General features: G+C 52.6%; 9 protein-coding genes across 9 annotated transcripts; 5 read left to right on the top strand and 4 right to left on the bottom strand.

Annotated features, from left to right (window-relative positions):
- Positions 1-51: 51 nt before the first annotated feature.
- Positions 52-771, top strand: CABS01_02350 (stress-induced bacterial acidophilic repeat domain-containing protein; the record flags this gene model as incomplete). Its single annotated transcript, XM_060535728.1, has 4 exons — positions 52-86; positions 159-272; positions 337-456; positions 573-771. 4 exons carry the CDS (start codon positions 52-54, stop codon positions 769-771), a joined length of 468 nt encoding a protein of 155 aa, XP_060396033.1.
- A 2,720-nt stretch (positions 772-3,491) lies between these two features.
- On the bottom strand, positions 3,492-3,942 carry CABS01_02349 (uncharacterized protein; the record flags this gene model as incomplete). The annotated part of the gene is made up of 2 exons (XM_060535727.1): positions 3,492-3,535; positions 3,738-3,942. The coding sequence occupies 2 exons, from the start codon at positions 3,940-3,942 to the stop codon at positions 3,492-3,494; spliced, it is 249 nt and encodes an 82-aa protein (XP_060396032.1).
- A 111-nt stretch (positions 3,943-4,053) lies between these two features.
- On the top strand, positions 4,054-5,332 carry CABS01_02348 (Ulp1 protease family protein; the record flags this gene model as incomplete). The annotated part of the gene is made up of 5 exons (XM_060535726.1): positions 4,054-4,239; positions 4,306-4,333; positions 4,582-4,631; positions 4,686-4,705; positions 4,777-5,332. The coding sequence occupies 5 exons, from the start codon at positions 4,054-4,056 to the stop codon at positions 5,330-5,332; spliced, it is 840 nt and encodes a 279-aa protein (XP_060396031.1).
- A 1,086-nt stretch (positions 5,333-6,418) lies between these two features.
- CABS01_02347 (uncharacterized protein) lies at positions 6,419-9,420 on the bottom strand (the record flags this gene model as incomplete). Its single annotated transcript, XM_060535725.1, has 2 exons — positions 6,419-6,880; positions 6,955-9,420. The coding sequence occupies 2 exons, from the start codon at positions 9,418-9,420 to the stop codon at positions 6,419-6,421; spliced, it is 2,928 nt and encodes a 975-aa protein (XP_060396030.1).
- Positions 9,421-11,663: 2,243 nt separating this feature from the next.
- CABS01_02346 (uncharacterized protein) lies at positions 11,664-12,749 on the bottom strand (the record flags this gene model as incomplete). The annotated part of the gene is made up of 1 exon (XM_060535724.1): positions 11,664-12,749. The coding sequence occupies one exon, from the start codon at positions 12,747-12,749 to the stop codon at positions 11,664-11,666; it is 1,086 nt and encodes a 361-aa protein (XP_060396029.1).
- A 1,148-nt stretch (positions 12,750-13,897) lies between these two features.
- CABS01_02345 (uncharacterized protein) lies at positions 13,898-16,396 on the top strand (the record flags this gene model as incomplete). The annotated part of the gene is made up of 1 exon (XM_060535723.1): positions 13,898-16,396. One exon carries the CDS (start codon positions 13,898-13,900, stop codon positions 16,394-16,396), a length of 2,499 nt encoding a protein of 832 aa, XP_060396028.1.
- Positions 16,397-17,055: 659 nt separating this feature from the next.
- Positions 17,056-19,155, bottom strand: CABS01_02344 (acyl-CoA oxidase; the record flags this gene model as incomplete). Its single annotated transcript, XM_060535722.1, has 1 exon — positions 17,056-19,155. The coding sequence occupies one exon, from the start codon at positions 19,153-19,155 to the stop codon at positions 17,056-17,058; it is 2,100 nt and encodes a 699-aa protein (XP_060396027.1).
- Positions 19,156-21,412: 2,257 nt separating this feature from the next.
- Positions 21,413-22,503, top strand: CABS01_02343 (aristolochene synthase; the record flags this gene model as incomplete). Its single annotated transcript, XM_060535721.1, has 3 exons — positions 21,413-21,701; positions 21,761-22,034; positions 22,086-22,503. 3 exons carry the CDS (start codon positions 21,413-21,415, stop codon positions 22,501-22,503), a joined length of 981 nt encoding a protein of 326 aa, XP_060396026.1.
- A 1,802-nt stretch (positions 22,504-24,305) lies between these two features.
- Positions 24,306-25,612, top strand: CABS01_02342 (pectate lyase; the record flags this gene model as incomplete). Its single annotated transcript, XM_060535720.1, has 6 exons — positions 24,306-24,457; positions 24,511-24,689; positions 24,748-24,854; positions 24,920-25,038; positions 25,089-25,265; positions 25,345-25,612. The coding sequence occupies 6 exons, from the start codon at positions 24,306-24,308 to the stop codon at positions 25,610-25,612; spliced, it is 1,002 nt and encodes a 333-aa protein (XP_060396025.1).
- Positions 25,613-26,176: the final 564 nt, after the last annotated feature.

The following is a 26,176-nucleotide window of genomic DNA, read 5'->3' as shown; positions in this document are numbered from 1 at the left end:
CAAGTCGAAACCACTACCACTTACACGAATTCCATACCTCAAATCAGCATCATGGCCGACACCAACCCCGGAAACTTTGCCAACCGGTATGTTTCTCAGTACCCTCCCCCAGCGTCTACATATCTCTTGACTCTTGAGTAAGTGCTAACGGAATAAAGTCCCACTGAGGAGGTCCGCGAGATCGCAGCCAAAGGCGGCCATGCCAGCCACGGCGGTGGCATCCCACAGGAGGTACCCAGCGGCAACACAAACCCTGGTAACTTTGCGAACCGGTACGTTATTTCTGCCGTGAGATATGTTGTCTTTTACTACCATGTATCTGACAATCTTCAACAGCCCCACGGAGGAGGTTCGCGAGATTGCGGCCAAGGGAGGTCACGCCAGCCACGGCGGCGGAATCGAGGCCGAGACCCACTCGGCCACCGGCAACACCAACCCCGGCAACTTCGCCAACCGGTAAGCTGGCTTCGTATAATCCTCCGGCATCCGGCTCCTTCACAAATCAAGCTTAACTCAAAATTATGCCTCGCATGCGCTTGTATTGTATGGAAAGACTACTAACGCGACCGCAGACCCAAGGAGGAGGTTCAAGAGATCGCAGCCATGGGTGGGCACGCAAGCCACACGGGCGGTTTCGCCAGCATGGACGCCGACAAGCTGCGCGAGGTTGCTTCCGAGGGCGGCAAGGCGTCGTCCGGCTCGTTTGAGCCCGGCTCAGAGAGAGCGCGCGAGGCGGGACGCAAGGGAGGTCTTGCGAGTGGATCGGACTGAGATGTTTGTTATCGCGAGGTAGCAGCACTCAGAGCTCTATTCTCATATTTATTTGAGCGCAACGACACAGGACAACAGGACGAAGCAACGATTGTACGATATCCGGAACACAAAAGGATGGAACATGAGACATGATTGATGGGCGAGAAAGATAGGATTGCCCCCACGACAGGGGCTATCCTGAGGAAATACCACAATTGAGATTCCAGGATTCTAGATGCCTGACCAACGACATTGCTGACTTCCTATTGCATTGCCCTGTCAGGCGTTTCGTCCCACTTCCGGGCCGTGAGCGGATGGCTCCGAGGTTTTGCGTGCTTTCGGCGCCTCCCTTTCCTCTCTCACTCTCTCGGACCCCCACCATATCAATCCCGGACGGTCGAAGAAGGTGGCAGGGTGGTGCAAAAACGCACGATTTTCAAAGTCAATTGTTCAAGACCCCCTTCGGCATTTTCCAACCAGATTGATCCTACCTATCTTGCTCCAGGATAAGTGTGCTACGAGAGAGAGTGCAGCAGCTGAGATGCATTGAATCCATGAGTCCTCCCTTTCCCACACCGAATCGACCCTTTGGCTAGGTCATTCTCCACCGGCACCCCATGTCCGTTCACCAGCCCTGCGGGTGGGTTGCTTGGGCTGGTTGATCAACTTGGCGCTCTGGGTCGGGGCCCTTGGGAGGAGCAAGCCACGTTCGGCAGACGCCGATGCAAGTGACGAGCGTTTTCCTTTCCTCCCCCCGCCTGCGCTTTTCCACCTCTTGATGGATCGACGTACCCAAGTACTGCGGATTGAGGGTCCACTACACCAGTGATGGACTTGGCTTCGTCACTGAAGCCGCGAGCGTTTTCGTGCGACTCGACCTGTTGGCGGAAGTACGTTCTCTACGGTAAAGATTTCGGGCTAGGCAAAAAAGTAGCGAGCGGCTTGTTCTAGTCCCAGGCGGGAATGGCTAGACCCGGCCCATGACATTGGGTGCCTTTTTCCTTTCCGTGACTTTCGTCCCAAAAGGGTTTGCGGCGGGAAGTGCGCCAGGTGGGTGGTATCGCAGATTCAGCAGCATCATGATGCCGCAGCACGGTGACGTAGACGAGGTGAAACTTGGCTGCCCTTTTTCTTCTCCGTCGCTCACCCCCAGCGTCTTGCTTTGAATTGAGACCACGAGAAGATGGAGAGATGATCAAATCAGAGACTCATCACCAAGCGATTATCTCACCTCCGGTTCAGTTCACCTTGTTCAATGAAGGATGCCTACTAGTGAGGAGGAGGGGGAAGGGGGAGGGTCTGTAAGTGAGACTTGACTGTGAGAGAGAAAAGGTTTTTCTCAGTTAGAGGCTTAGCCATGGCTCCCACCCCCTCTTCCTTCTCCAATGGTGACTCCTCCCTTCACCGTCTCAATTCATTCGTCACAAGCAGGCAGGCAGAGGGGACGTTTCTTTGGTGGGAATCGAAAACAGAATCGGGATGCAGCGGCACTACGTAGAGTTTCTCCATACCTACTCCAGGTCTCGGGGCCCTTTCTTTTTCCTCCTCGCGTACCTTACCTTTACCTTGATTACCTACTGTGGCATCCTGCCCATCCCTGTCTTTAAGGTAGGTACTGAGGTAAGGTAGGGCAAGGTAGGTCTTGAAGATGATCGGCCATCGAGACTAGCACGTTTCGTTTTTTGTTCCCTTGGGACGCATGTTAAAGTCGTGTGTTCCCCCCTCGCCCACGCTGCCACGCAAGTGTTATGGTCTTTTTGAAGCAAACACTTTTTCGACTCCTTGCTATACCCCTTCCCACCGACTGTACTGTGCAGCTTTTACATCCTCACCAAAAACACCTTTTGCGAGGATCTCCCGATACCCCCAGTCCCTGGTACTCCCTCGGACTCGGCCGGTGCTTCACCTTTATACGATGGCCGCGGCAGTTGATGTTCAAACAGCAGCAGGTGTACCGCATACGGGTATCAGCCGGTTAAGCAATTCAAGGTACGATTAGGTCTTTCTTCCTCTCACTTCCAGTTTCTCAGTCCTATATCCTCTGCCTGCTTATTCAAACGAGAACATGGCGGGAACATCATCATCGTCATCCCTTGGGTTCTGGAGGGTGCGCCGGAGGCACCATGGGAGAGTGGAGACGCTCTTCCGAATCAGGTTAAGCTCGGGATAGTGGTCCTAGCTCCTCGGCTCCCCCACAAGTGTGGCTTGTCGGCACCTCGTCACCTCGTCACCTCGCATTTTTCGTCTCTTTTTCCTCCCATCATGGTGCTGCGCCACTCCTGGGCCACGTCTCCCCCCGTCGTCACTCCTCGTTCAAGCCTCACCTCTTGCCTCTCCACCCTCTGATTCTCAGAGAGTCAGCACCTCTTCGCCTCTCTCATCCGAGCTGCACTGCACACACTGCCCGCTGCATGCACGGAAGCAGCCCAACTCCAGTGCACCCAAGGTACCCAGCCAGCCCAGTCAGCCCCGTTCATCGTCTTTTCTCCCCGTTCGCTTCCCCACCGTCGTCCATTACGCTCCGCTCCGTCTGCAACCTGTGACCAGGAGGATCCTGAAGTTTCCCACCGCCCACGCAGAAACAACAGAGACCCTCGTCCCTTCCCCCCCCGCTCATCAATCCCGAGCGAGAAAAAAAAAGAGCGGATGCGAAAAAGGGCCCTGAATTATTTTTTTGATTTCATTTCTTAGCCTTGGCTAATTAACCCCCCCCTCGTCCTCCGTTCTCTCTTCCCACTCTACTCCCGATTGATCCTATTCTCGGAACCCTTCTCTCTCCGTCCTGGTTCACAATCTTCTTTCTATCCGTACTCTATACCGGTTCCTCAAGTTCCCTACCACACACCCGTCAACCTACGTACCTACGCAGTACTTCACCTACCTTACCCCAAAGTCTTTCCTGGAAAAGATCGTCGCTCTTCTCGAACCGAACCAAAGCATCCCCCCTCTGACGCAACTCCCCGCGAAAAACAGCCGCTTCTTACCCTTCCGCTCCTCTCGCAACCGACAACCATCGCCGCCCCGAGCGATCAACTCCTCCCGCTCCGGCTCGACCTCGACGACGTCTTCGATATCCTCTACCGCATCGGCTTCAGAAGCATCACCACCAGCATCCCTCCAGCTTTCCCCCTCGACCTCCCCGACGAGTAGTACAAAGTCCGGCCACAGGTCCGAGTCGCGCCTGAGCATGCCTTTCAGGAAGATGGCCCGTCACTTTGGTGACACTGTAAGATCTTTCTTCTTGCAACCTCCTGCTCCTTCCCGTCTTTGTCCTTGGACCTGGCCAAGCTTGCTCTCACCATGCCGTCGCCGCCGCAGCAGCACTGGGAAGTGCGACCTGATGAGGTCACAGTCTTTCATCATCTCCTGCACTCCAGGTCGGACGACAGCCGCAGACGGGCAACAGACGGGCAAGCACATGCCCATCTCGTCTCGTCGCTGCTGGTCCCAAGTGTCGTCGGTGGTGAGGCTGGCAACGGCGGGGTAGTATGAGAGGGGCGGCCGTCCTGTTTCAGCGCAAGCGCCAGTGAACTGACCCGAATCGCGTCCTAGCTCTCCCCGCAGCAACCTTACTTGTCGTGTAAGTCGCACTCCTCCTTGCTCCCAATGAGACGCCGCACCTCCCGCGGTGTTATCCTACCATCCCGTGATGATCATGGCCCCGGCTGACAGCTTCTTTTGGACGATGCAGATCACGATATTCTCCGTATGTTAAACCCTCTGATGGATGACGAGGTGCCGGGACCCTACCGAGTCCGCAGGTTCCGGCTACTTGAACCTCCGATTTAGCACACGGGAACCATTTGGGCTTACTCGTGTTGATTGCAGTCACCTACGAAGACATCAAGTCGCTCAAGAACGACTGGTTGACAGACAACGTACGGCACACCTCCTACCCTGCGCTTGCTCCTACCTGGCTAACAATTTCACAGAACATTGCTTTCTGGGAAGAGTGAGTCCCAACCACTTACATTTTGACGATAATCACCTATTCTGAACCCTCCTGACAACTGCCAACTGCAGATGGCTGGAACGCGAAGTCCTCCCCAAGTACCCTCAAGCCCGCATCATCCTGCTTCGGCCCTCAATGACCTTCCTCCTCATGAAGGAGCCCGACATGCGCCAGATCCGCTCCGCCCTCCCCGACTTCTCCAAAGTAACACACATCTTCCTCCCCATCAATGACGCCCGCAACGTCGCCCAGGCCGAGGGCGGCTCCCACTGGTCCCTGCTGCTCGTCAGCGCCATCGACGGCGTCGCCTTCCACTACGACTCCCTCGGCGGCGCAAACTACGCAGAAGGCCGCCTCGCCACCCACAAGATGTCCGAGATCCTCGGCCGCCCACTCCGCTATCTCAACCTCGACGACTCTCCCCAGCAGGAGAACGGCAGCGACTGCGGCGTGTTTGTGTGTATCCTAATGCGCCACCTGCTCATCAAGCGCCTCCTCAGCGCCAACGCTCGCGAAAAGGTCAGCATGAGCATGGCCAATAAGCTGATTGACAGCCACGGCGGACGTAAAGAGATGCTCAAAATTATCGAGAGCTTGCGCAAGGAGGGCGAGCGGAGGAGATCGTAAGCGCTAATCCCTCAAATTACCCCCTCCACTGAATTTGGTCTTTGTCTTTTTTGGTCTCTGCGGCATGTGGATGATGGCAGTACTATCATCCTCCTTACTGTACCTGTACTCTCCAATCTTTGAAGCGTCACAACCGTAAACTTGTCTTGAGGGTTCCCTGACACCCCTTCTTTCCAAAAGGAGAAGCGCATCACCGTACTCGTCAAAGACGCCGCCACGGATCGAGTAGTCAACCAAAGGCAGCCCTTCGTACCTTACCCCTACAAAACTCGAACGAAAGAACGACAACGAGACCGTGATTCAGCACAGTCACATCCTTGTCGACGACTTTATTTAAATGTTTCGATATACGATATCCACGAACGCATGCACTAGTGTATTTTATTCAACCACATGAGAAAGGGGGCAGAGGAATGTAAGCATTTGGTAGTGGAAGACGGGAGTGACGAGCGGAAACCGACGCGTCCGAGAGATCCCATCGAGCCGATTCCATCCGCCGAGATACGAAACGACGATTCAGCGACGATCAGAGGTTGTGGGCAAGATGAGGCACTGTGAGATGATGGGCGTAGAAGGGCCGACGCTGCGGGCTATCCTGGCGGGGCCACGTTGGAGTAGAAAGTTCAAGACGGATGGCCGTAGTAGAGGAGCAAGAGAGGGGTCCAAGTCAGGACAATGCAAAGGCGAGGCGTTTTTGGCGTCTCAAGGTCGGACGATTAGCCAGGAGAGATACATTTGATCTTATTCCCATTCATCCTCATCCGCGGCATTCTTTGTAAGGTATGTTGGATTGCTTGATGCATCGTGCATGCATTGCCGCGAACTCTCGACGAGCATCACCTCATCATGCCTTCGTCAAAATTACGCGTTTCGCTTGGGACCTGAAACTCATGTAAACGGAATTAGCTGTATCACGCTAGTTGAGAATCCTTCTCCAAACCATCTCTGAGCTGGACCATCAATCTATCGCTCTGCGCTCACCAACCAAAGCCCAACAGACCATCCACAAGATGGCAAAAAGTCGTCATCCCGACGTGCAATCGCAAGATCCTTGGCCGCATTTTTCCCCATTCCTATCCACTCCCGTTACCAAAAGGGGCCATCATCCTTGCGAGCCTTCTTGATGCTCGCTTCGCGCTTGTCTTGCGCAACCCGGGCTGCCAGCTTGTTGAATCCTGCCTTTGTGATTCCGTGCAGGGCTACACCTCTGCTCATGACCGACGGAGCGACGGACGAAGGAGCATGGTTGATCTCCTGAAGGCGCTGACGGAATGCCAAAGACGTAGTCGGTACATTGGTGTTCGGGATCGACGGAGCGTCTAGAAGAGACGGGACTCCCAGTCCAGTGTTACCGCCGACGCGGTCGTACTCGGTGCCGGCAATTGGCAATACGGCAGTGACGGGAACTGATCGATCGTTGCCCCTCATACCAATGGATTCCGCGAAAAGCTTGGCCGAGAGGTTGGAGCGGCGAGCGGCCGATCCGTCATTCAGAGACTGCTCTGCGTCTCCGTCAACGCCGCCGTCGTCAACGATGATTTGCTGTTGCTGTTGACGCCTTGGTTAGCGTCATGGTCTTGCTCATGTTGCTTCTTGTTCTTGGTCCGAAGATAGGCATTCACCTTCCGTTGATCAATCGCGCCAGTGCTCTGGTATATCAAATCCGCAGTCTGCTGGGTATAAGGGTCAGTGCTGTCGATATTATAATGCAGCCATTCCTTTTGCGACTGCTCCGTGGTGTAGGCCCAGCCAGCAGAATACCACATTTGAAAGGCACCTGATTTGGAATCTTTGCGGTGACGAACCTTTTTTCTCTGATCAGGATCATAAGCCATGTACTCAACGGCCTCGTCCCAGTTCGCGCCTTTCTCCCAAGCAATGGGCTTCTGTCTCTCTCGGAATGCATCGAGCTCTGCCTCTTCCTCCGCATCATTTGAGTGGGCATTCGCAAGCCATGCCTCTTGATAGCGCTGATCCTCGGCTTCAGCCTCTTCTTTGGTCTGAAAGCCGCGGGCGTTCTCTGCGGAGATGGCATTGGTATTGAACGAGCGGGATGTAGGGAGGTGTCGAATCTGGAGAAGATCATCGAGCGAGGCATCGCACGGGTCCGGGCAGAAGATGACATCGTGCCCCTCGGGTGATCCGCTATAAAGAGGGGATCCAATGATACACTTACGAACAAGCACAGCTGACTCAATGCTGGAGAATGAAATCTGAAAGCTTTTCTCGTCGGCGTACGCAAAGTGCGTGATGACTTCAGCGAAGGTGGACGACAGCCCAACTCTCTTGAGAACCATGTGCAGATCCTTGACGGGGAATCCGGTGACGGCCAGGCATCGAGTATTTCCCTCGCGAATCATGGTGAGAATTGAGTCCTTGAGGGGAAATGAGTCCGTGTTGGGCATGCTGATGCGGACTTGAACTGATTTACCATCAGCCGTGGTGAATCCGATTTCGCGACCGCGGTCCAGGCTGTATTGGAAAAACGCCTTAGCATCCTCCGGAGAGGTGAACTCAATGTACGCATGGTTGAAACGATTATCACTAGTTCCCATCGGCATCGCGTGGGCTTTGAGAATTCGACCGCCTCGGATGTGCTCAAGGATGCGCTGGACGTGAACCTCATCGGGAAGTCCAGTCATGATGATCGTCCTGGAAGACACATCTGATACGCCATTGTCGGCGGTTAGCTTCTGACCAGCCCCATCGCGTATATACCGAAGGCCGTATTTCAACATACCCGGCACCGCTGAAGGGTGACGCCTTCCAACGGTACGCTGGTGCGTCTGCAACGCGCGCTCCTTCTGAAATGGACTGTCCCAGATGTTATCGCTGCCATCACTCCAGTCGAGCCCAGTCACGATGTCGGCCGTGCGAGTTGCAGTCTCGGTATTCTGGTTGTCAAGGTGTTCATTGAGGGGAGCAGGATGCAGCTTTTCAGCCAAAGCGTCGGGCGTGACAAAGACTCCCTTGAAGGTGGAGGGAACCTCGGGCTTCGGAAAAGTTGCCTGGTTGGCTCGATCAACGTTCTGGGGCTTGGAAGGTGTCTGGAGAGCTGGAAAATGGTCCTCAAATGATATCAAAGGCTCGTCATTGATGCCAAGAACCGTCGGGAGACCAGGCTTCGTGGTTGTGCCGTCATCAGGAGAGACTCCAATGACTGCGAAAGCTTCTATAACCTCTGGGTGATCAGTGATAAAGGAGCGCATGAAGGCCTCGTACATTTTGGCCCGCTCAACAGCGTTGAGAAGGCAGTTCTGCATGGCCTGGAGCTGAGCAACGAGAGGTGCATTGTTTGCGACCGCTCCGGCATACTTCGCCTTGTATTCTGTGAGCTGCTCTTGACTATGGTCGAGATCGTCTTGGAGTCTGCTCAGTACTTCTTGATCCTTGCTGCTTCGCTCATTCTGTTCGACAGAGTAAGTCTGCGCTCTGCATCGGAGAAGATTGGCCTCCTTGATATCTTTCCTGAGCTTGGCGATTGTGTCCTGGTCCAAGTTTGCTTGATGCTTTAGCGATTCGTTGACGTATTCGAGGCTCTCATTTTCGCTTTTGAGGGCTTCGTGATCGGCCTCGAGCCGGCTGAGGCGAGACTTCATGGCGAAAAGGCCAAGTCCCGCGTCCAAGCTTTGGCGAGCATCTGAGTAGGACGAGAATGACTGCTTTGACGACAAATTGTCTCGGTTCGTGCTGCTGGGGGTAAATTCGGCTGAGGATGGGTTCAGTGGCTTGCGACCAGAAACGAACGACTCGATCGGGGAAGGTTTGTTCTCACGAGGCGGAATCGCGGTCTCTTGGGAATCGCCCTGCTTAATGACAGCGACACTCGTAATCGTCTGGGCGTGATTGGTGTCAGAGACAGTAGCTTCCAGATCCTTGGGGTCATCGAAGTCGTCGCCAAAATCAATGAGCTTCTCCGAGTTTGACTGGGGAAGGATCGGACGAGCAGGGGCGGGTGGGCTTCCGGCGTCGCTTTTGTCATCATTAAAGCCATCGTCAGTCGACGCGTAGATGCTCTCATCACCGTCATTGTTGTTCTCCTGCTTGATGACACGGCCGGGGAAACGGGGGTCGTATTTGTCAACCATTTTGGCCGCCGTTGCGTTGTGCTGCTGGTGGAAAAGGTCCAGAGGGTCTATCGAGACGTAGGAGCTTTCGGCTGATTCTGTGGGAAAACTGTAAATGAATGGTGTTAACGAATGGACCGACGATGCTTCTCTTGAAGAGAGAGAAATGCGAGATATGAATGATGAAGATGATGCGGGAGTAAAGATAGGAATCACTGGCTGAAATCGATTCTTGTAGCGATTGGATTGGAAATGACGCTGAGAGTACCGCTTACTCTGCCAACCTTTGACGGTCGGGTCCTCGAAAGTGGTGATGTAGAAGGGGACAGACGAAGGGCGAAATCAGAATGTGAAGGGAGAAGCTCTTGGAGCGCCCGTGTTTTCATTCCGGGAAAGGCAAGAGCGGCTGTTGACGCGGGCGGAAAGCGCCATTCGTAAGATGCTGTAACTAAGGCAGGTGTGCAGGAGGGTCGGGAAGTAGGGGCAGGTTCTTGGGGCGGTGAGCAAGCAGTGCTGAAACATATCATGACTTACCTAGCTGAGTCTGAAGGTGCTTGAGCTATCTTGACTCAAAGAGACCAAGAGTTGCAGTAGGCCGAGAAATCACCACGAGGGGATTCTTTGCATTCAGCGTTGCTGCTACCTGTTGTTGAGGTAGACGATATTGGTGAATGATCTAAATGATCTTGTTTCGTTGTCGATAACTGGCTTATAGAAGGCTTGTTCTATAAGAGCCAAGGCGCGCCGATGCTGACGTCAAGAACGCCGAAAAGCAAGGCGAAATCTCCGTCTCTATGTCTATGCTGCTGTGTTGTTGTGCGGTTGCTCTATAGAATCGAGGCCAAGACTCGGAAGCAGACTTGTTCTGGAGAAGAAAAGATTGTTGCTTCAGGTAGAAGACTGTAGACGACCTGAGATATGTTAATGATGCTCAATGCTGATCTCAAAGGTGAGTGAGGCTCTTGCCTGGATGACATACCTGAGTACTCCGAAAGGGAGAGGCGAGGATATTAAGGTAAGTGAAAGTGCTGCCTCTGCGTGTTGATGTGGATGTATGAGGAAGAAGACTCTGTGAAGAGGCGGGAGGAAGAGATTCTCTCTCTTATAGACTCTACCCAGAGATAGACTCAGCAGAGAAGGGACTACCGCGGAGATAGTCGCGGAGCGAAGCGCAAAGCCGAGAAGGACGAGGCGGCGAGGAGTTTGGCGGTAGGTAAAATGCGAAGCTGGAAAAGGGAGTAAAGGAAGAAGCACCCTTCTCATCCAGATCCTCTGCAGATGCCAGAGGGAAGAGGGAAGTTGCTGAGGAGGAGGAAGAGAGGGTGGTAAGGGAGAAGAGGTAGGTGAAGGTGAGAAGAAAAAGAAAGAGAAGAAGAGGACTGGTGAGCTGAGAAAAGAATCTGACTTTTACAGCCCTAGGGCAGCCGGAGACGGGAACTGAGGCTATGCGGGGACTGTGGTAGACGGAGGAGCTCAAAAGATCAACTTCACGGGAGACTGAACACGGCACAGATGGACCAGAGAAGTATAAGACGAAGCAGGTCAGACGGGAACTTCACATGAGGGAAGTTAGAAAGGCATTGGTTGAGACCACTGAGACTTGGTAGACACATTAGAGCAGACAGTCAGAGACTGAAAGGGGTTCTTGGGAAGGGAGGGGCTGTTCTCATTATGAAGAATGATGAGTTTGAGTGCAGTCAACCCCAAAAGGGGTCCCAAAGAGTTGCGAGACCACTAGGTCCTGTTATTGAAATGTCACAGATGAGCCCAGGCAGTCCAGTCTTCATGGGAAGATAAGTCACCGTGAAGACAAGTAGGATGTGAACAAGTCTGAAGAGGCACAATTGCTATGAGGGGACCCTGGTCCCAATTCATTGTAGCTTCCAGTATCTTCTGAAGACGATCCAGTGAAGGAGGTTAAGTGAAGGGAATCAAGTGAAGTGGACAGAATGCGTGTAGTCTGAAATAAGCTTGTTACAAAGGCCTCGAGAACTTATAACAGCATTACTAGAATTGATGAGGTATGTTAAGTTAAGGGTCACAGGAGTTGCAGTAAACAATCACCAAGACTTCAGTGGGAGACAAATATGACCACATGTATCGGAAAGCATAGTCTGAAATCTGGTATCTTCAAATCTTGGAAAGGAAACTGATACTACGCAAGGAAAGGGGGTATACATGCTAGCCCAACGCCGTGCTTTGTTAACTCAATGGCCAAGGGAAACCCTTCAACCTCCCCTACTGATACTCGTTGAATACTTGTCTTATACTTCAACGACAAAATCTCGAACCATGTTGAGGAATCTCTCCCGATACTCCGTAGGGTTGGCAGTAATGCTCATGGGGCCGTGGCCGGCAAACACGTTGTACGACTTGACGAGCCCAGTCATGGCCTTCGCGCGAAACTTGTGCTTGGCCCAGAAGAAGTCGAGAACGATCATGCGGTAGGTCCAGTTGCCGTCGGCGTCCGTCAGACCGGTGCGCCAGGGAGGTGCGTCGGATTGGATCGTGGGTACGTCGCGAGCTTCGTCGAGCACATTGGGGCCGGGGAAGCGCACCATGAAGAGGGAGTAGTCGACGGCGTTGTTCTCGGCCAGGAGTTGGGTGTCGGCTTCGAGAATGTCCAGCAGCTCCTTCTTCTGGGCGGGTGTGACGCGAACCTTGTCCTCGAACTCGTCAATCAAGCGTTCCTTGACGCTCTGTGGTGCAAGATTGCCGTTGGCGATATCACGTTCGGGGAAGAAGTAGTCGTTGGGCTTGAGGTCGTATGTCTCCCACTGGTTCCTGCGATGATCGGTCTCCTCCTCCTTCTTACCGAACATCAGGTTCTCCATGATGATGTGGTGCGTCGGCGCCATGCCGAGAATGCCACCAATCGTCGCTTTCGCGGTATAGGCCATGTCGGTGATGCGAACCAACAGGCTGTGCGGGTGCTTCTTCATGTGTGCAACGTAGGCGTCAAACAAGTCGTGCGTGAAGAACTCGTGCTCGAACCGGCGGGGCAGCGACTTGATAAGGAACTTCCCATCGGCCGTCGTGAAGAAGGTCGAGCCGCTGTACCCCAGATCGCCCACAGGCACGAGATCGGATTCGCGGCCCTTGCCCTTGGCTGCCTTCTTTGCGAGGTGGAAGGAGTTTGTGTACTCGTCTTCATCAAATTGCCAGACATTGTGTCGGAGTTCGAGGAAGTCTGCGGCGCGGTATCGAGCAAGAGGGAGGTGGAAGACGGATAGGAAGGAGGTGAAGACGCGAAAGATGCGCTTTTTGAGGCTTGGTTTGTCGGGGTTGTTTGAGTCGCCTGAGATGGCTGCGAGGATCGAGGACGAGATGGAGGTGCTCCGGATCTGCATGGTGGCGGTTGGAGGCCAAAGGGCCCAGGCAGGTCTTTGATATCCCGCTCGTGGTAGTGGACAGTGTCTGTAGGGGAAATGCCTTGAGAAGGAAGAACGTAGGCACCGTTGGAAAAAGAAGTTGAAAGACGTAGCTTGAGCTCGGTACCTTGCCTTAGGTGCGAAGGGATGGGAGCTTGACGGGAGCTTGTCTTAGACCGACAATGGTGGAGAGCTACTGACGTCACTTTACCGGGGAAGGCGCATGTGCCCGCCAAAAGCCACAACCAAGCGGAGCAAACGTTCCTGCTCAGCAATGCCGCAACCATTTAATCCATAGATGAATATACGCGCAGGATTATACATGAATCTCTTGGTCCAAAAATCTCCATGGTTGGAGAGTCAAAGGGAGACTAAGAGGACTGCCTTTATTGCCCTGGCTTTGAAACCCTTCTTCTTACCCACCCTATTGTGATCAAATGATAGGCATCTTACGCTATTAAGGTGTATTCTGAGAGGAAAATATAAGAAGTAAAGAGTACTAATGGAAGTAATAACAATAACAGCAGGGGGAGAAATAATTGCAGTTAGCAGAATTGGTGGAAATGAAAACAAGGTTCTGAGTTGTAAATTATCGAGTGACATATCGCTGAGACAGCTCTTGAATCAACCCACTCTGATGAAGATAGAGACATGAGTCTTCTTTTATTATAGCTGGAGAAGGATGCTGGGTCCCGGTGTTGTCATATCTGGAAGTTGTATTTTCCCCAAGCTCGGATCTTGACTAGAAGTCTACACTACGACGCATATTGAATCAAACTTACGGAGTGTGTCGAGTGCTGTAAACTTCTAGAGTCTCGACCCTGTCCTCAAATATAATACAAGTCCAGCTGAAGCTAAGAAGGTTGCAAAAGTCTCATTGTGAGAGGGGACTTACATGCTGTCAGTCCATATTACGTGGGTCTGGAGAGCTTCACGATACGCCATTCGCTCACCCGTCTACCCACTCATCATTGGCCAATGATGTCCAAAGTCCCGCGACCCCGCAGCCTCTGGTGTATGATAAACTCTCTGACGGCTGCCTGGCTTTATTTTCCATTCGCTGACTTCAATATGAGACAGTATCTGACAACTTGAAGACCCAACCATGAGCAGAGAATGCAACAAACATGTCCACACACTTAGACGGCAGGGACGGTAGCCGCCTGAGGGATTGCATTTCCTGTTCAGATAGCAAGAACCCCATCATCCCCAATCCCCTTCTTTGCAATGATTGCCAGCCATGGAATGACTTTTTCCATGTTGTCTATTGCTGCTACGCATCACAAAACGTGGACGTCTCAGCTTTCGATCCCGACTTTGATGAATCGGAATCTGCCTCCTACGGTTTCCAGTCTCTGACCTTTCGATGGTTGAGCAGCACCACCAATAGCCCAAACTGTATGATATGCAGCTTCATCAGCTCGGAGATAAGCACCGTAGATGGCGCCGGCGATGACACTGAATTCGCAGTCTGCGGGCTCTTCCCGAGTCGTAGGACGGACCCAAGCTCTCGTACCCTCATATCTAACAGGGCACATGAGACTTCGTCCTTTGCCGAGAGCTGCGCCTTGGCTATCTGCGTTTCGGGGCTTACACCGCTATCGGGCAGTAAATCAAATCACATTTATCGACCTGTTGTTCTGGGGATTAGACTTAAGTATGGGTCTAAAGATGGAACCCGACTTGAGTTGGCAGAACCCTGGGATCGGCGATACATCAACGTCAGCCTCCTTCGCAGCTGGCTGGCGAGCTGTCAGGACTACCACGGACCCAAATGCAACGAGCCCTTGACAGAATCAAGACTCCCTGCCGGGTTCCGCGTAATAGACACCAAATGTAGGCGGATTGTCCAGCCAAAGACCCAGGTTGCCTTTGTAGCATTGAGTTATACGTGGCGGCTTGCAACTGCTTCAGCGGATCGGGACCTTCATTTGACGACGTCAAACGCAGAAAAGTTGAACCGGACTGATTCTCTTGTGGCGGATCTGCTGCCAGAAGTAGTTGGGGACGCTATCCACTTGTGCCGGAACATGAGCCAGCGATACCTCTGGGTTGATCGCTTGTGCATCCTGCAGGACGATGAAGATCTCAAGATGGCACAGATCAACGCTATGAACGACATTTACCAACTCGCAGAATTCACCATTGTTGCAGCTGCGAATGGTGTTGGTGTTGGGCTACCCGGTCTCACTACGCGGCCCAACATTTCCACTCACAAGAACCATTGCTGGCAATTCATTAAGCACGTGCCTAAAGCAGTCGAGGGTACGACATCGGGCGGGAACTCTGCCATGGAACATGCCGTTGTCGGGATAGCCCCTCTCAGCGAGAACCAGGTCATCAGCTCCAGCGAGTGGAACTCGAGAGCATGGACATTTCAGGAGAAGCTGCTCTCCCGGCGGCACATCTTCTTCAGCTCCGGGCACGTCTACTTCAGCTGCTTCCACGAGGGCTCTGAGCTTCATAGGTACCCGGACATCAGGCACTACCGACCACAGGAGGAACCAGAGACTGCCGGCGTCACAAGGACAGGTCAAGACCGGGGTGGAAGAGGTTTCGAAAAGGGCCTCCGATCCGATGAGTACAGCGATGACGGGGTCCTCGGATTTTACCCGCTTCTAGTGGACCAGTATACTAAACGAACACTCGGCCGTCGGGAAGACGTGCTGAGCGCCTTTGCTGGCGTCGGGAATGTTGTCGCTGCTCGGGCCAGAACGCAGATGCTGCTGGGGCTTCCGGAGAGATACCTGGCACATAGCCTCCTGTGGTCGTTTTGCTCTCCTCTAGGAGTTACATATCGCACGACTGAAGGGCTGAGACTTCCGTCTTGGACATGGGCTACCCGAAAAGGCTCCGTCATTTATCAACGGTCTCTCGGGGGCAGAATTGACGGCGACTGGTTGGACCCGATGTATCAGATTCACTTTGGACATCTCGTCTCCTTTTTCTACTGTGACCCGATCTCTACTGGCCCCTCTAGGCTCAGGCACATTTGTGAAGGCAAGGTTTGGTTTCCAGAAGATCGAATTGATGGTTCTATGCGGCAGGAAGACTTCCAGCGAGATATTGAAGCCTTCTTTCAACCTAGGGGAAAACTTTGCCAGGTCACTGAGTACAAGGATCCTCGACAAGAGGCACCGTGGATCTCCGTGGTTGACATGTGGAAACGGTCTCCGCAGAACCCTATGACAGCTCGCCACCACATCGAGCTTGATGATAAGACCAAAGCCAGGGCTGAAGAACACCCTCGCTGTCTCGTTTTCAACACCACAGTTGCCAGAGTCCGGATAGGGTCATACCTTCGCGGCGATGATGACGGAATTCAACTTACGATCTACAACAATGATGGCACAAAGATAGGAACCACTGCGCCTATGCATAGGCAGTGGGCTTTGAAATGTCTGAGCATGGGGTCGAGCCACTACATGATAGTTGTCGCCGCCGGCCTTAAGTTTCCTGAAACCTGGGAGCATAATGCTGTGTTTGCGGGAAGCCAAGGATTTGGGTTCTATGTGCTCATTACATCTCGCACGAGCGGGCTCTACTCGCGTCTTGGGATCGGCTTTATTTCCTTGGATGGATGGGCCTCTGTTGAACCCAACTGGGAGCCTGTTATTCTAGTATAGTGGTATAGTAGAGCGAATCACTGTCACCAGGAAGACTTCTATGAGTTTCTCCGTGGGCGAATAAGAGCAGACGCATTAAGGAGTAGAGTAGAGATTTGCACTGCTAGGTCTCGGTATCTTAGAAGTATGGGGGTCTAGGTACCAAACGAAGTTAATGTCCTTACTATTGGGAAAAAGTAGATTTTTCGTCATCATTGAGTCGATTCAACTAGAGAAGGAAAAATCAGCGGCGGAGTGGTCAGTTGAGCTGATGATCTGGAATGCTGACGGGGTCGTTGCCGAGACCTGGCCCCTATCGGCCCATGTCAACTCAGGCTGAGGTGCCGCTGCTACCGGCCTCGCCTCCAATTATGCGGGAAGGAAACTGAACTAGACGGCTTGCTATTGTATGGTGTATGGCTGCTACAACATGCGAGTCTCCGAGTCACTCGCACGACCTTTAGACCATGTATCGTAGACCTAATGCCCTGACATTTCCAGATAATCAGAGTCACGATTACTCATGGCAGAAGAGGAAGGCCCACGGCCGTTGCAGATAGTACTAAGTAAAGTCTCCCATTCTTTCAGATTCTATTCATCTGCGTTGCGCTGGTAATTCTACAATCAAAACATTTAACCATCCCTTATAGTATCTATAGTCTCCCGTCTAGTGAGATCATTTACAACTTGCTTCTCAGGTCCTTTCTCTCATCCTTCTTGAACAGCACCTTGCTGTTGGGGTAGGGGTCAAACACGACGCTGTTGAGCGGGTTGTCCTCGCTGGCGCGCTTGAACATGTCCTCGTACACCTTGCCGTCATAGCGGCCCAAACTGCTGTCCAGGACCCAGTCGTCAAACTTCCAGGCATCGACCAGGCGGACTGCGTGAGGGCGGATCTCCTCCAGGAGGGTCATGACGGCCTTTGTTCTCGCCAGCGTGATCTGGCGGACAGTGACAGCCGCAGAGCTGTAGAACTCGCTGGCCTCCTGCTCGAGGGTGTTCAGAGCATACAGTCTGAAGAGCTTGTGCAGCAGACCGACGGTGTCCTTGTCGAGTTGCTCGGTGGTAGCCTTATCGTTGAGAGCCTGGTGGAAGTTCTTGACGACCATGTACTGAGCGTGCGCGGTGCTGAGGCGCCAGAAGTCGACGAGAAGGCTGTTCCAGGACTGCTTGTCCTCGTCTCTGTGGCGGAGGGCCTCAAAGGTGAGGAAGGACACGCGCCAGGCAAAGGCAGCGACGAGGTCCTCGTCTGAGCCGAGGACATCGAAGGCTGCGCCGATGTCGCGGCGGCGGAGGAACTCAGAGAGAATACGAGTGGTGTCGTTGTTGCCGGCCTTGCCCTTGAGGACGGAGCGAGCGGACTTCAACAGGTAGCGGGATACTTGCTGGGTGAGCATGTAGTTGTCGCCCTCCCAGGTCAGGGTTGGCAGGTAGTCGGCGTACCAGGAACCGATACCGCTGAAGGAGGAGTATCCGTGGCCTCCGCAGGCGCGGCGGCAGATCTCGAGACCCTCACCAGCGACGGTTGAGCCGTAGGCCTTGAGGGCGCAGGAGGTGGCGTGGAGATCGGCGAGGAGGTCGGTGCCGGGGTTCAACTCCTCGGGGCCGGGGTTTCTGGTTCCGTCGCTGAGCTTGCCGACGTCGCCCTTCATGCGCTTCTGGTTCTCGTTGTAAAGGTTAATCATACCGCGACCGGTAAAGTGAAGGGCAAAGGTGGCTGCCAGGAGGGGGAGCAGACGAATCTGCACCATGGTGTAGTTGAGAACTTGGTTTTCACCAGGCTCACCCGCCGGCGCATCTCGGTCCTGAAACTGTCGGCGGACAGCGCAGTAGCGGGTGGCGATGGTGACACCCTTGGCCAGGACGGAGCCTGACTGCAGGACAATGTTGGATCGCACCCATGTGAGGGTTCCGTAGATGAGAGAGGGGTTCGCGGGACGGATGTACTTGCTCGTGTTCGGGTCGATGGACGAGAATCGGGCGAGCATGTGGTTGTGCGGGATCTTGACGTTGTTCAACAGCAAGAAGCCGTTGTCCATGGTGTTGTAGCCGAACTTGGGGCCGATATCGCCGACATGGACGTTCGGGAGAGGCTCGTGAGTCTTCTTGTCGCGGATCGGCACGACGAAGGGGTGGGGGCCAATCTTCTTGCCGTTGAGGATCAGTTGGGCCATGACGACGGCATGGGTGGCCGTCTTGCCCAAGGAACCGATCCACCACTTCGAGGCCGTTAAGTGAGGCGAGTGCAGAACGAAGCTCTTATCAGACGGGTCCCACGTTGCCGTGGTCTCGAGGCCACGAACGTTGGAGCCGTGGCCAAGCTCGGTCTGGGCGTAACATCCGAGGATCTCGTAGTTCTCGGCGGGCTTGAGGAAGAGCTCGTGCTGCTCGGGAGTGCCCTGCTCGCGCAGCGTGACGAGGAACATACTGGCGTGGAGGCCATACGGCGTCGGCTCAGCAATCAGGTCGTTGGCAACGATGTAGTCTTGCTGAGACCAGTTGTGCTCCTTGGTCAACTGGAACAGTCTCTTGCCTCTCGCCAGCGCAGCCTCGATACGGGCATTTCGGCCGCGGAAGTAGTTCTGGGTCTTGTCAAAGACAGGCTCCTTCTTTAGGATGTTTAGTATCCTCTCGCTGCGCTCGAGAGCCTCATTTGTGAACATGAACGACGCGAGCTGGTCGACGTTGAGGTTGGACTTTGCGCGCTCCTGAGCGAGGAGCTCAGTGCCCTGCGGGCCAGATGGCTGGAGGGCCTTGACCCAATCCGGGGTATTCGGCATCGTGACTTTTGTGTGTGGGGATGATAAGCTGGGGTAAGTGAAGGACTGGGGAAGTTTGTCTGGAGAAATGGAGGCTGCAGATGGGATTTTGTAGGATATGCTGTTCTTGAGTCGTGAGGTGTGCGCTGTCCAGATCTAATCTAATCGAGGTTTCGAGAGTTCCGACTCGGAGAGCAGCTATGATGCTTTGAAGGGCAGTGCCTCGGTAATTACTACATCTAGTTAGACTCTAGCTCTTGGTTCGCGTCGAAACTCCACAAAAAGGCTCTCTGGAAACCCCTTATTTCACCAGGTAGCCCACCAAAAGCCAAACATGTCTGCTCCCGATCATCGGACATGCTCGGCGCCGACTCCGACTCCCGAGGGAGAGGGCACCCCTAGCCGATTTCCCTCGGTTGGTTTTCTCTAGTGCCGGGTGACCGCTTCTAGACCTCCGGGACACGCGGGGTTTAAGTCATCTATCTTACCATCCATCACTATTACGCGTGCCTTATGACACCAACCAGCTCATGGCCAAAAAGCATGGGAAGACAGTTGACGATTGGGGCAATTGTGAGATCGCACATGTTAGTTTTCACTGGCTTTGCGTGATGAACTAAGCTACCTTTTTTCGGGGAAGAGTTTCGTCGACATTGCCAAGCGGGCGCAGTGAGCAACTGCATTCAATAACCAGAGCTCAATGCAACTTTGAGGCACACGTTCTACTTATCCTTCGACGGTCACAAACTTTATTTCTGATAGTTTATCTTTCACAAGCTAGAAGCTCAGGAGAAGCTCTGTCAACCACAGAGGTCCCCCGCCGGTCGCCACCTGGGAAAGATTCATTCCAAGTTCCTCAATCCCCCATTTAACTCCAATTACATCTCTTTCAGAGAGGCATTCCCCTATACGAGAAAAGAGTCTCGATCCGCAGATACTCGACCATCCCAACCGGATTTCATCCATGTCCGGGGCGCTTGGATGATGGATCCAGATAGTCGGATCTTGATCCCTGCCACAACAAATGATGCGTCATCCAGCACCAACACCTGACAGATCCACCAGACGCTTGGCGGGACCCAGCAACAACAAACATGTGAAATCGTCTGCTTGAGTCGTGCCATTGGGGATTTTCTTGGAATAGCTATTTTCCTTGTGTCGACGCGGTTTGGTCATCCGGTTGAGCTCAACGAGTGCTATGGTTATGGTGCTTCTTGCATATTGGCAAGGCTATGCGGCTCATGGAAGAATGGTCTATGTAGGCGTAAGATGCACACCATCTATCTTGGTTGACAGGAAACCGACCACCCTTTAGTGCCAATGTCGCCACTCCCGATGCTGAGCCATGCAGAAGATTTCCATAATCCCGAAACTCCGAATGGATGGTTATTCGAGAGTCTGAGACCCTGAGAGTAAGTAAACCATGCGGAGCATTCGTGATTGGTCCATAGTATGGGCACCGTGTTTGCGCTTAAGCGGCACGTTCATGTTGGTGCACTGTATAATGAAGTTTGCTTGAGACAATGAGCAAACATTGGCAACCAACATGGAGATGATGGAGTCAAAGGGACGAATCAACAAGACTATCTCAAGCCAAGAACTCACGTATGTATCTCCGGCCCCATCGTATTTCAGCTTCTGCGGTGTGCCTTTGGCGTCGCCCCAGTGCGCGCTATCAACGTGCGACACATCTCCCTCCCAGCCTGGATAAATCCATCTAATTCCGGAGGCGGAATGTGTGTTTGCTACCCCAACAACAAGTCAGTCCCTGTGGCGTCACGATCCTTGCCAAGATCAGTTGTTCGTTAGCTGAAGAAAGTAGCTAAGCTGTCAGATTCACCGGCAAGGGCCGCCATTGGGCGATGCGACGAACGGGGGGGATTTCTAAGACCAACTACTATCGCAACAAACACGAAGGTTGCTTCGTCGGTGGCTCCTGTCCAAATTCAATAAGGCCCTTGCATAATGGAACATCGCCGAGACCTCGACACAGGATGTGAGATTGGAGGTGCATTTCCGGATCCTCGTCCCTCGAGTAGGCAGCCTGATGTGGCCGGCTTTGTCCTGACCCTTCAGGACTTGAGCCTCAGAAGTCCGGAGGAGATGGTACGGCTAGATCTCCTGGGTCTCATTAAGAGAAGATTGATATGAGTCTCTGTTCACATAAAAGGGCCAAGTTTTCCCGCGATGCTTGGAAAAGATTTTATGTTGAGCCATCACAAAAGCAATCACCGCGAACTATCTCCTCAAGCTTCTTTACCTTACAGCCCATCGTATAATGCCTTCCAGAATTGATATGGCTATCACAGAGGCCCCAATGGCTAGACGCAAGAACAATGACCCTCCACGTTCCCACATGGTGGGACGACTTCACCCATCTGGGTTGAGGATCACCATGGAGGTCAACAACTACTTCCTCAACAACTGGCCTTTCCCTGATGAGCGAACCAAGCTCCAGTTTGTTGCTGAAGGCCTGCCAACTTGGCACTTGTGTCAATACCCGACGGCCCGCGAGGACCGGGTCGGTGCAGCTTGTCGCTTCATGGTTATGCTCTTCCTTATTGATGGTAAGTGGGACTTGTTTGTGCCCATGTCAAGAGTATGGTCTAATCTTCTGAATCTTTAGACTTGCTGGAGCATCTCTCACTGAAGGAAGGCTCGTCCTACAACGAGCGGTTGATCTCTATCGTCAAGGGTGAGACGGCGCCTGCCCAAGATTCGCCGATTGAGAAGATGGTTTTGAATGTCTGGGAAGATATGAGATCCATCGACAAGAAGCTCTCGGATGACATTGAAGAGCCTACTTTCGCCTTTTGGCGGTCTCAAAATGACAAGGATCGTCTGGCGAAGAAGAGCGTGGCAGAATATCTCAAGTATCGAGAGCTCGACGTCGCTTCTGCGTAAGTCTCATGATGTTAAACTTCAAGCTTCGATCATCTGACCTTCTGCAGCGTGCTTCTAGCTACTCAGCGCTTCCAGGATGCAATTTACCTCAGCAAAGAAGAATTGGCCTCGGTTGCTGATCTGGAACTCAACTACACGCACCACATCTCCGTCATCAACGATGTCATGAGCTGGGATAAGGAGCTTCGAGCTTCCAAAGATATCGCGGCTGAGGGCTCCATCGTCAGCAACATTGTACAAACTCTGGCTGATGAGAGTGGCCTTGACTACGATGGCGCGAAGCGAACCTGCTGGGTCATGATTCGGGAGTGGGAGAGACAGCACGATGCCATCGTCCAGCAGAAGCTCCAGGAGGGCTGCTCTGATGCACTGAAGACCTACATGGATGGGATCGAACTGCAGATGAGTGGTAATGAGCTGTGGAGTCGAACTACGCACCGCTACAACGCCCCTCATCTTAAGTAGATCCATTCAGAGATTGCTATTTGTTTAGTTAGGTATGGTAGTTCGACTTCGTAGGTATCAATACACGATGTCTTTTAAATGTGTTATCATTGGCTAGAATATGTTCGGAAGCGGATGTTCAATACATATAAAGTCTCTCCACGAATCAAAGCCTTCGGAGGACTCTGAAGTTTGAGTAGTGATTTTTAGTCTCCACAACTGCTAGCTTTTGCAGAAGGCGCAAGACTTTTGGAGAAGATTCAATGAAACCTTGACGTTGGAAAGCCTTATGTGTGTCATTTATTTCTAAATTCTGTAGATGTCGAAGCACCCTAGAGATTGTTCGCCAGCAGCAACAGTTCGCTTCATCATCCGGCTGTAACCTTTCGTGCCAAGCCCATCTTGGCGATGCCAAGATATGTCAGGTTCCGTTAAATTCGACGTCGTTCATGTCGCAGACTCCAACTACGCTAGCCGATAATTCAACAGCTAGATGGGGCTCTTCAAGTATTGTCGATCTTATTCCTTCTGGAATCTTAGTTCCAGACGGTTGGAAGCCGAGATATTTCGGCAATCTGTACCCGAATAAAACTACTGCTCGTGTTCGGATGTCCGGCATCATACCTGCGCGGAGGCGAAAGTACAAGGTTACCCGCATATGCTTACAAGAATGATGCGACCATCTTGTAAGAGAACATCTGTCAGATTACGTACTAAGTACCCGTTGTGACTAGTGAGGAACGAACATGCCTTACGCTCTATTGTGCAACGGCTGTTACTTGGCAATGAATATTTCGTACTACCTTACTTTCAAGGGCAGGCTCATATTGAAGGCATAAAGTTGAAGAATGTAGAATCTTTGCACACAATCGCACAACGGTCCTTCAAATTTCGTGCTGTTCCTCGTTTCCATCCTATTCACTTGCAGACCTCTTCTCACCACGGGAAAAACTCCCACTTGTCAATTCCGTCCAAACAATGGCCTCAGCTGCATGGACGCGTCTTCAAACTGCCGCCCTTGCATGAACACCTGGAAATCGCCAATCATATTCTGTGCTCTGTTTCCTCTATGAGATGCCACGGCTTCGACGGTAAGTGTCTGGTTCCCGGATGCTGCCGGTACCTGCACGCTGGGCCAAGGCGAAATGCTGATTTGAGGAAATTTCCCAAAAGTTTACCCCGGACACCCACCCCCCGTCCTGCAGTCAAGGGCTCAACTTTACATGACACAAGACGTTTCCCCACCGAATAAAGAAGTCATTAGCGGACGGAAAGCTTCAACTTAGTAAACAAGCTTGTTTTGGACGGCGCCTCCTCTTTTGTGATTCGCCTGTGTTCGATGGCGTTAGCGTGGGCAATCTCACTACTTCTGGTTCGCAATTTGCCTACGGAACAGGGGTCTCTCTACGACAGCTGGAGAGCCAGCGGGAGACCAGCTCGAGGGGTCGATGAGCTCCATACCAGAAGCACGCTGCCATTCGCGGAATGATCATGTTTTCTAATCCGTCCATCAATGTTACCTTCTCGTACCTTGAATCTCAGGTTTCGAGGGCTAGCCTGAAGCTATGCCTGCATTTCGTGAGCGTAAACCGTAATCCGTGGAGACTCAGCACCATCTCGTGATCATAGTATCCCTGTTGCGTTGACGGAAAAGCATCCGATCGAAAGCTTGAAGATGTTGTATAAAGAGATGGTAATGAAACATGGTTTCTGGGTTCTGGATTGCTCGGCATCCTCTACCCTCGACCTTGATATCTGTTGGCAGACCCTAAAATTCCCCTTGATACCCTTCTAATCATCATCGTTGCACACGGACTTGCAAGATGAAGATCACCTCCGCCTTGGCTACGCTGTTCGCCCTTGCGGCTGCGACTCCGACCCCTACCGTCGATTACACTGCGGAGAAGGCCCACCTCGTGAAGCGAGCCTCCATCTCAGACAAGGCGACTCTCGGTTATGCCACTCTGAACGGCGGGTAGGTTTGATAGCGAGGGATCTTGAAACGCAGCAGAGCTAATAGTGTTGTAGAACGTCAGGAGGATCCGGTGGCACGGTCACTACCGTCTCTACCCTGGCCGAGTTCACTGCCGCTGTCAACGAGAAAGATACCGCCGCAAGGATCGTGGTTGTCAAGGGCACCATCAGCGGCACTGCCAACGTTCGCATCGGCAGCAACAAGTCCGTCATTGGCGCATCTGCTGGTGCAGGTGAGAATCATTCATACCTCATGTTGCCCGCACCCTGTCTTACCTTCTCGTCTTGCAGGATTCAACGGCATTGGACTGCACGTCCGCCGCATGTCCAACGTAATTATCCGCAACATCAAGTCTACCAACGTGCTTGCCTCAACTGGTGATGGCGTGAAGATTGAGGTGAGCAGCCTTCTTAGATGAGCTATAATGCCGAGCATCAAACCTGACGGATCTTTTCTCCTTAGGAAAGCATCAATGTTTGGATCGACCACTGCGAGTTCTCTTCGGCCCTTGTATCTGACAAGGACTACTATGACGGTCTCGTGGATGCTTCCCACGCTGCCGACTACATGACCATTTCCTAGTAGGTCTTCTACTCAGCCGGAGTTAGGGATGCTTGCTGACATTCATCAGCACATACTTCCACGACCACTGGAAGACTTCTTTGGTCGGACACAGCGAGAACAACGGTGCAGAGGACAGCGGCCACCTGCGCATCACCTACGCCAACAACTACTGGGCTAACTTCGGTTCTCGCGGCCCGTCTCTGCGCTTCGGTACTGGCCACGTCTACAACTCCTACTACCTCAAGTATGTACCTCCTCAATGTTTAAAGTTTACATTATTACTCCCAAGACAAAGATCAATATGACTAACGCCTCGTGTCTAGCGGTAATTCTGGAATCAATACACGCCAAAATGCCCAGGTCCTGATTCAGAGCAACGTCTTCAAGAACGTCACTGTTCCCATCACCTCTCAGGACTCCGACATCGTTGGATACGCTGTTGCTATTGACAACGATCTTGGTGGTGCTTCCAACCTGGCCCCCGTCGGTACCATGAACGCCAACTCTCCCCCTTACTCCTACAGCCTGCTCGGTTCCGCCAATGTCGTTGCTACCGTCCCTGGACAGGCTGGCCAGAAGCTTACCTTCTAAAGAGTTAAAGTAGCGGTTCAGCAGGGTAATCGAGGCATGTGGAGGCTTTGAAGTCATGGAAGCCCGAAATTTGTACATAAATCGTCCCGAATTTGGGTTCAAGTCCGGATCGAGGTGCGAGAGGGCTTGGAAGCACATAGCATTAACTTCATCGTATATATCATGAAATCAGAATTTTCATTTTTTGAGAGACGCTTGTTCAGCTGTGATTAAACATCCAACTGATAAGCGCTGTCAGCCCAAAGCAATAATACAAAGCAGAGCACTATGCGGCTTGAGGAATTTTGAACTGATGGAGCATTGATTTGAACCAAGTCAGAACATATAGCATTGTGTAAAGATGCCGCCGGTATTGAAAATGCGCTACTAAGGTATGTACAGGAGTTGTGAAGGGTATCTTCGTTCCTAGTCTTGTGTATGTCGCTCTCAGCTATTTATGTGTCTAATCATGCGAGTGGCCATGATGTCCTGAACCTTAGCATCCAGGTTGAGTCCAAATGCTCAACCTGTAGACATAAGAGGATCATCATGCAATTGCCACCCAATTCCACACGTCATGTACCA

Source organism: Colletotrichum abscissum (assembly GCF_030869225.1).
Source record: "Colletotrichum abscissum strain IMI 504890 chromosome Unknown Scaffold_4.1, whole genome shotgun sequence".
Taxonomy (NCBI): Eukaryota; Fungi; Ascomycota; class Sordariomycetes; order Glomerellales; family Glomerellaceae; genus Colletotrichum; species Colletotrichum abscissum.
Note: the sequence above shows the minus strand (reverse complement) of the source record. Positions and strands in the feature narration are given on the sequence as shown.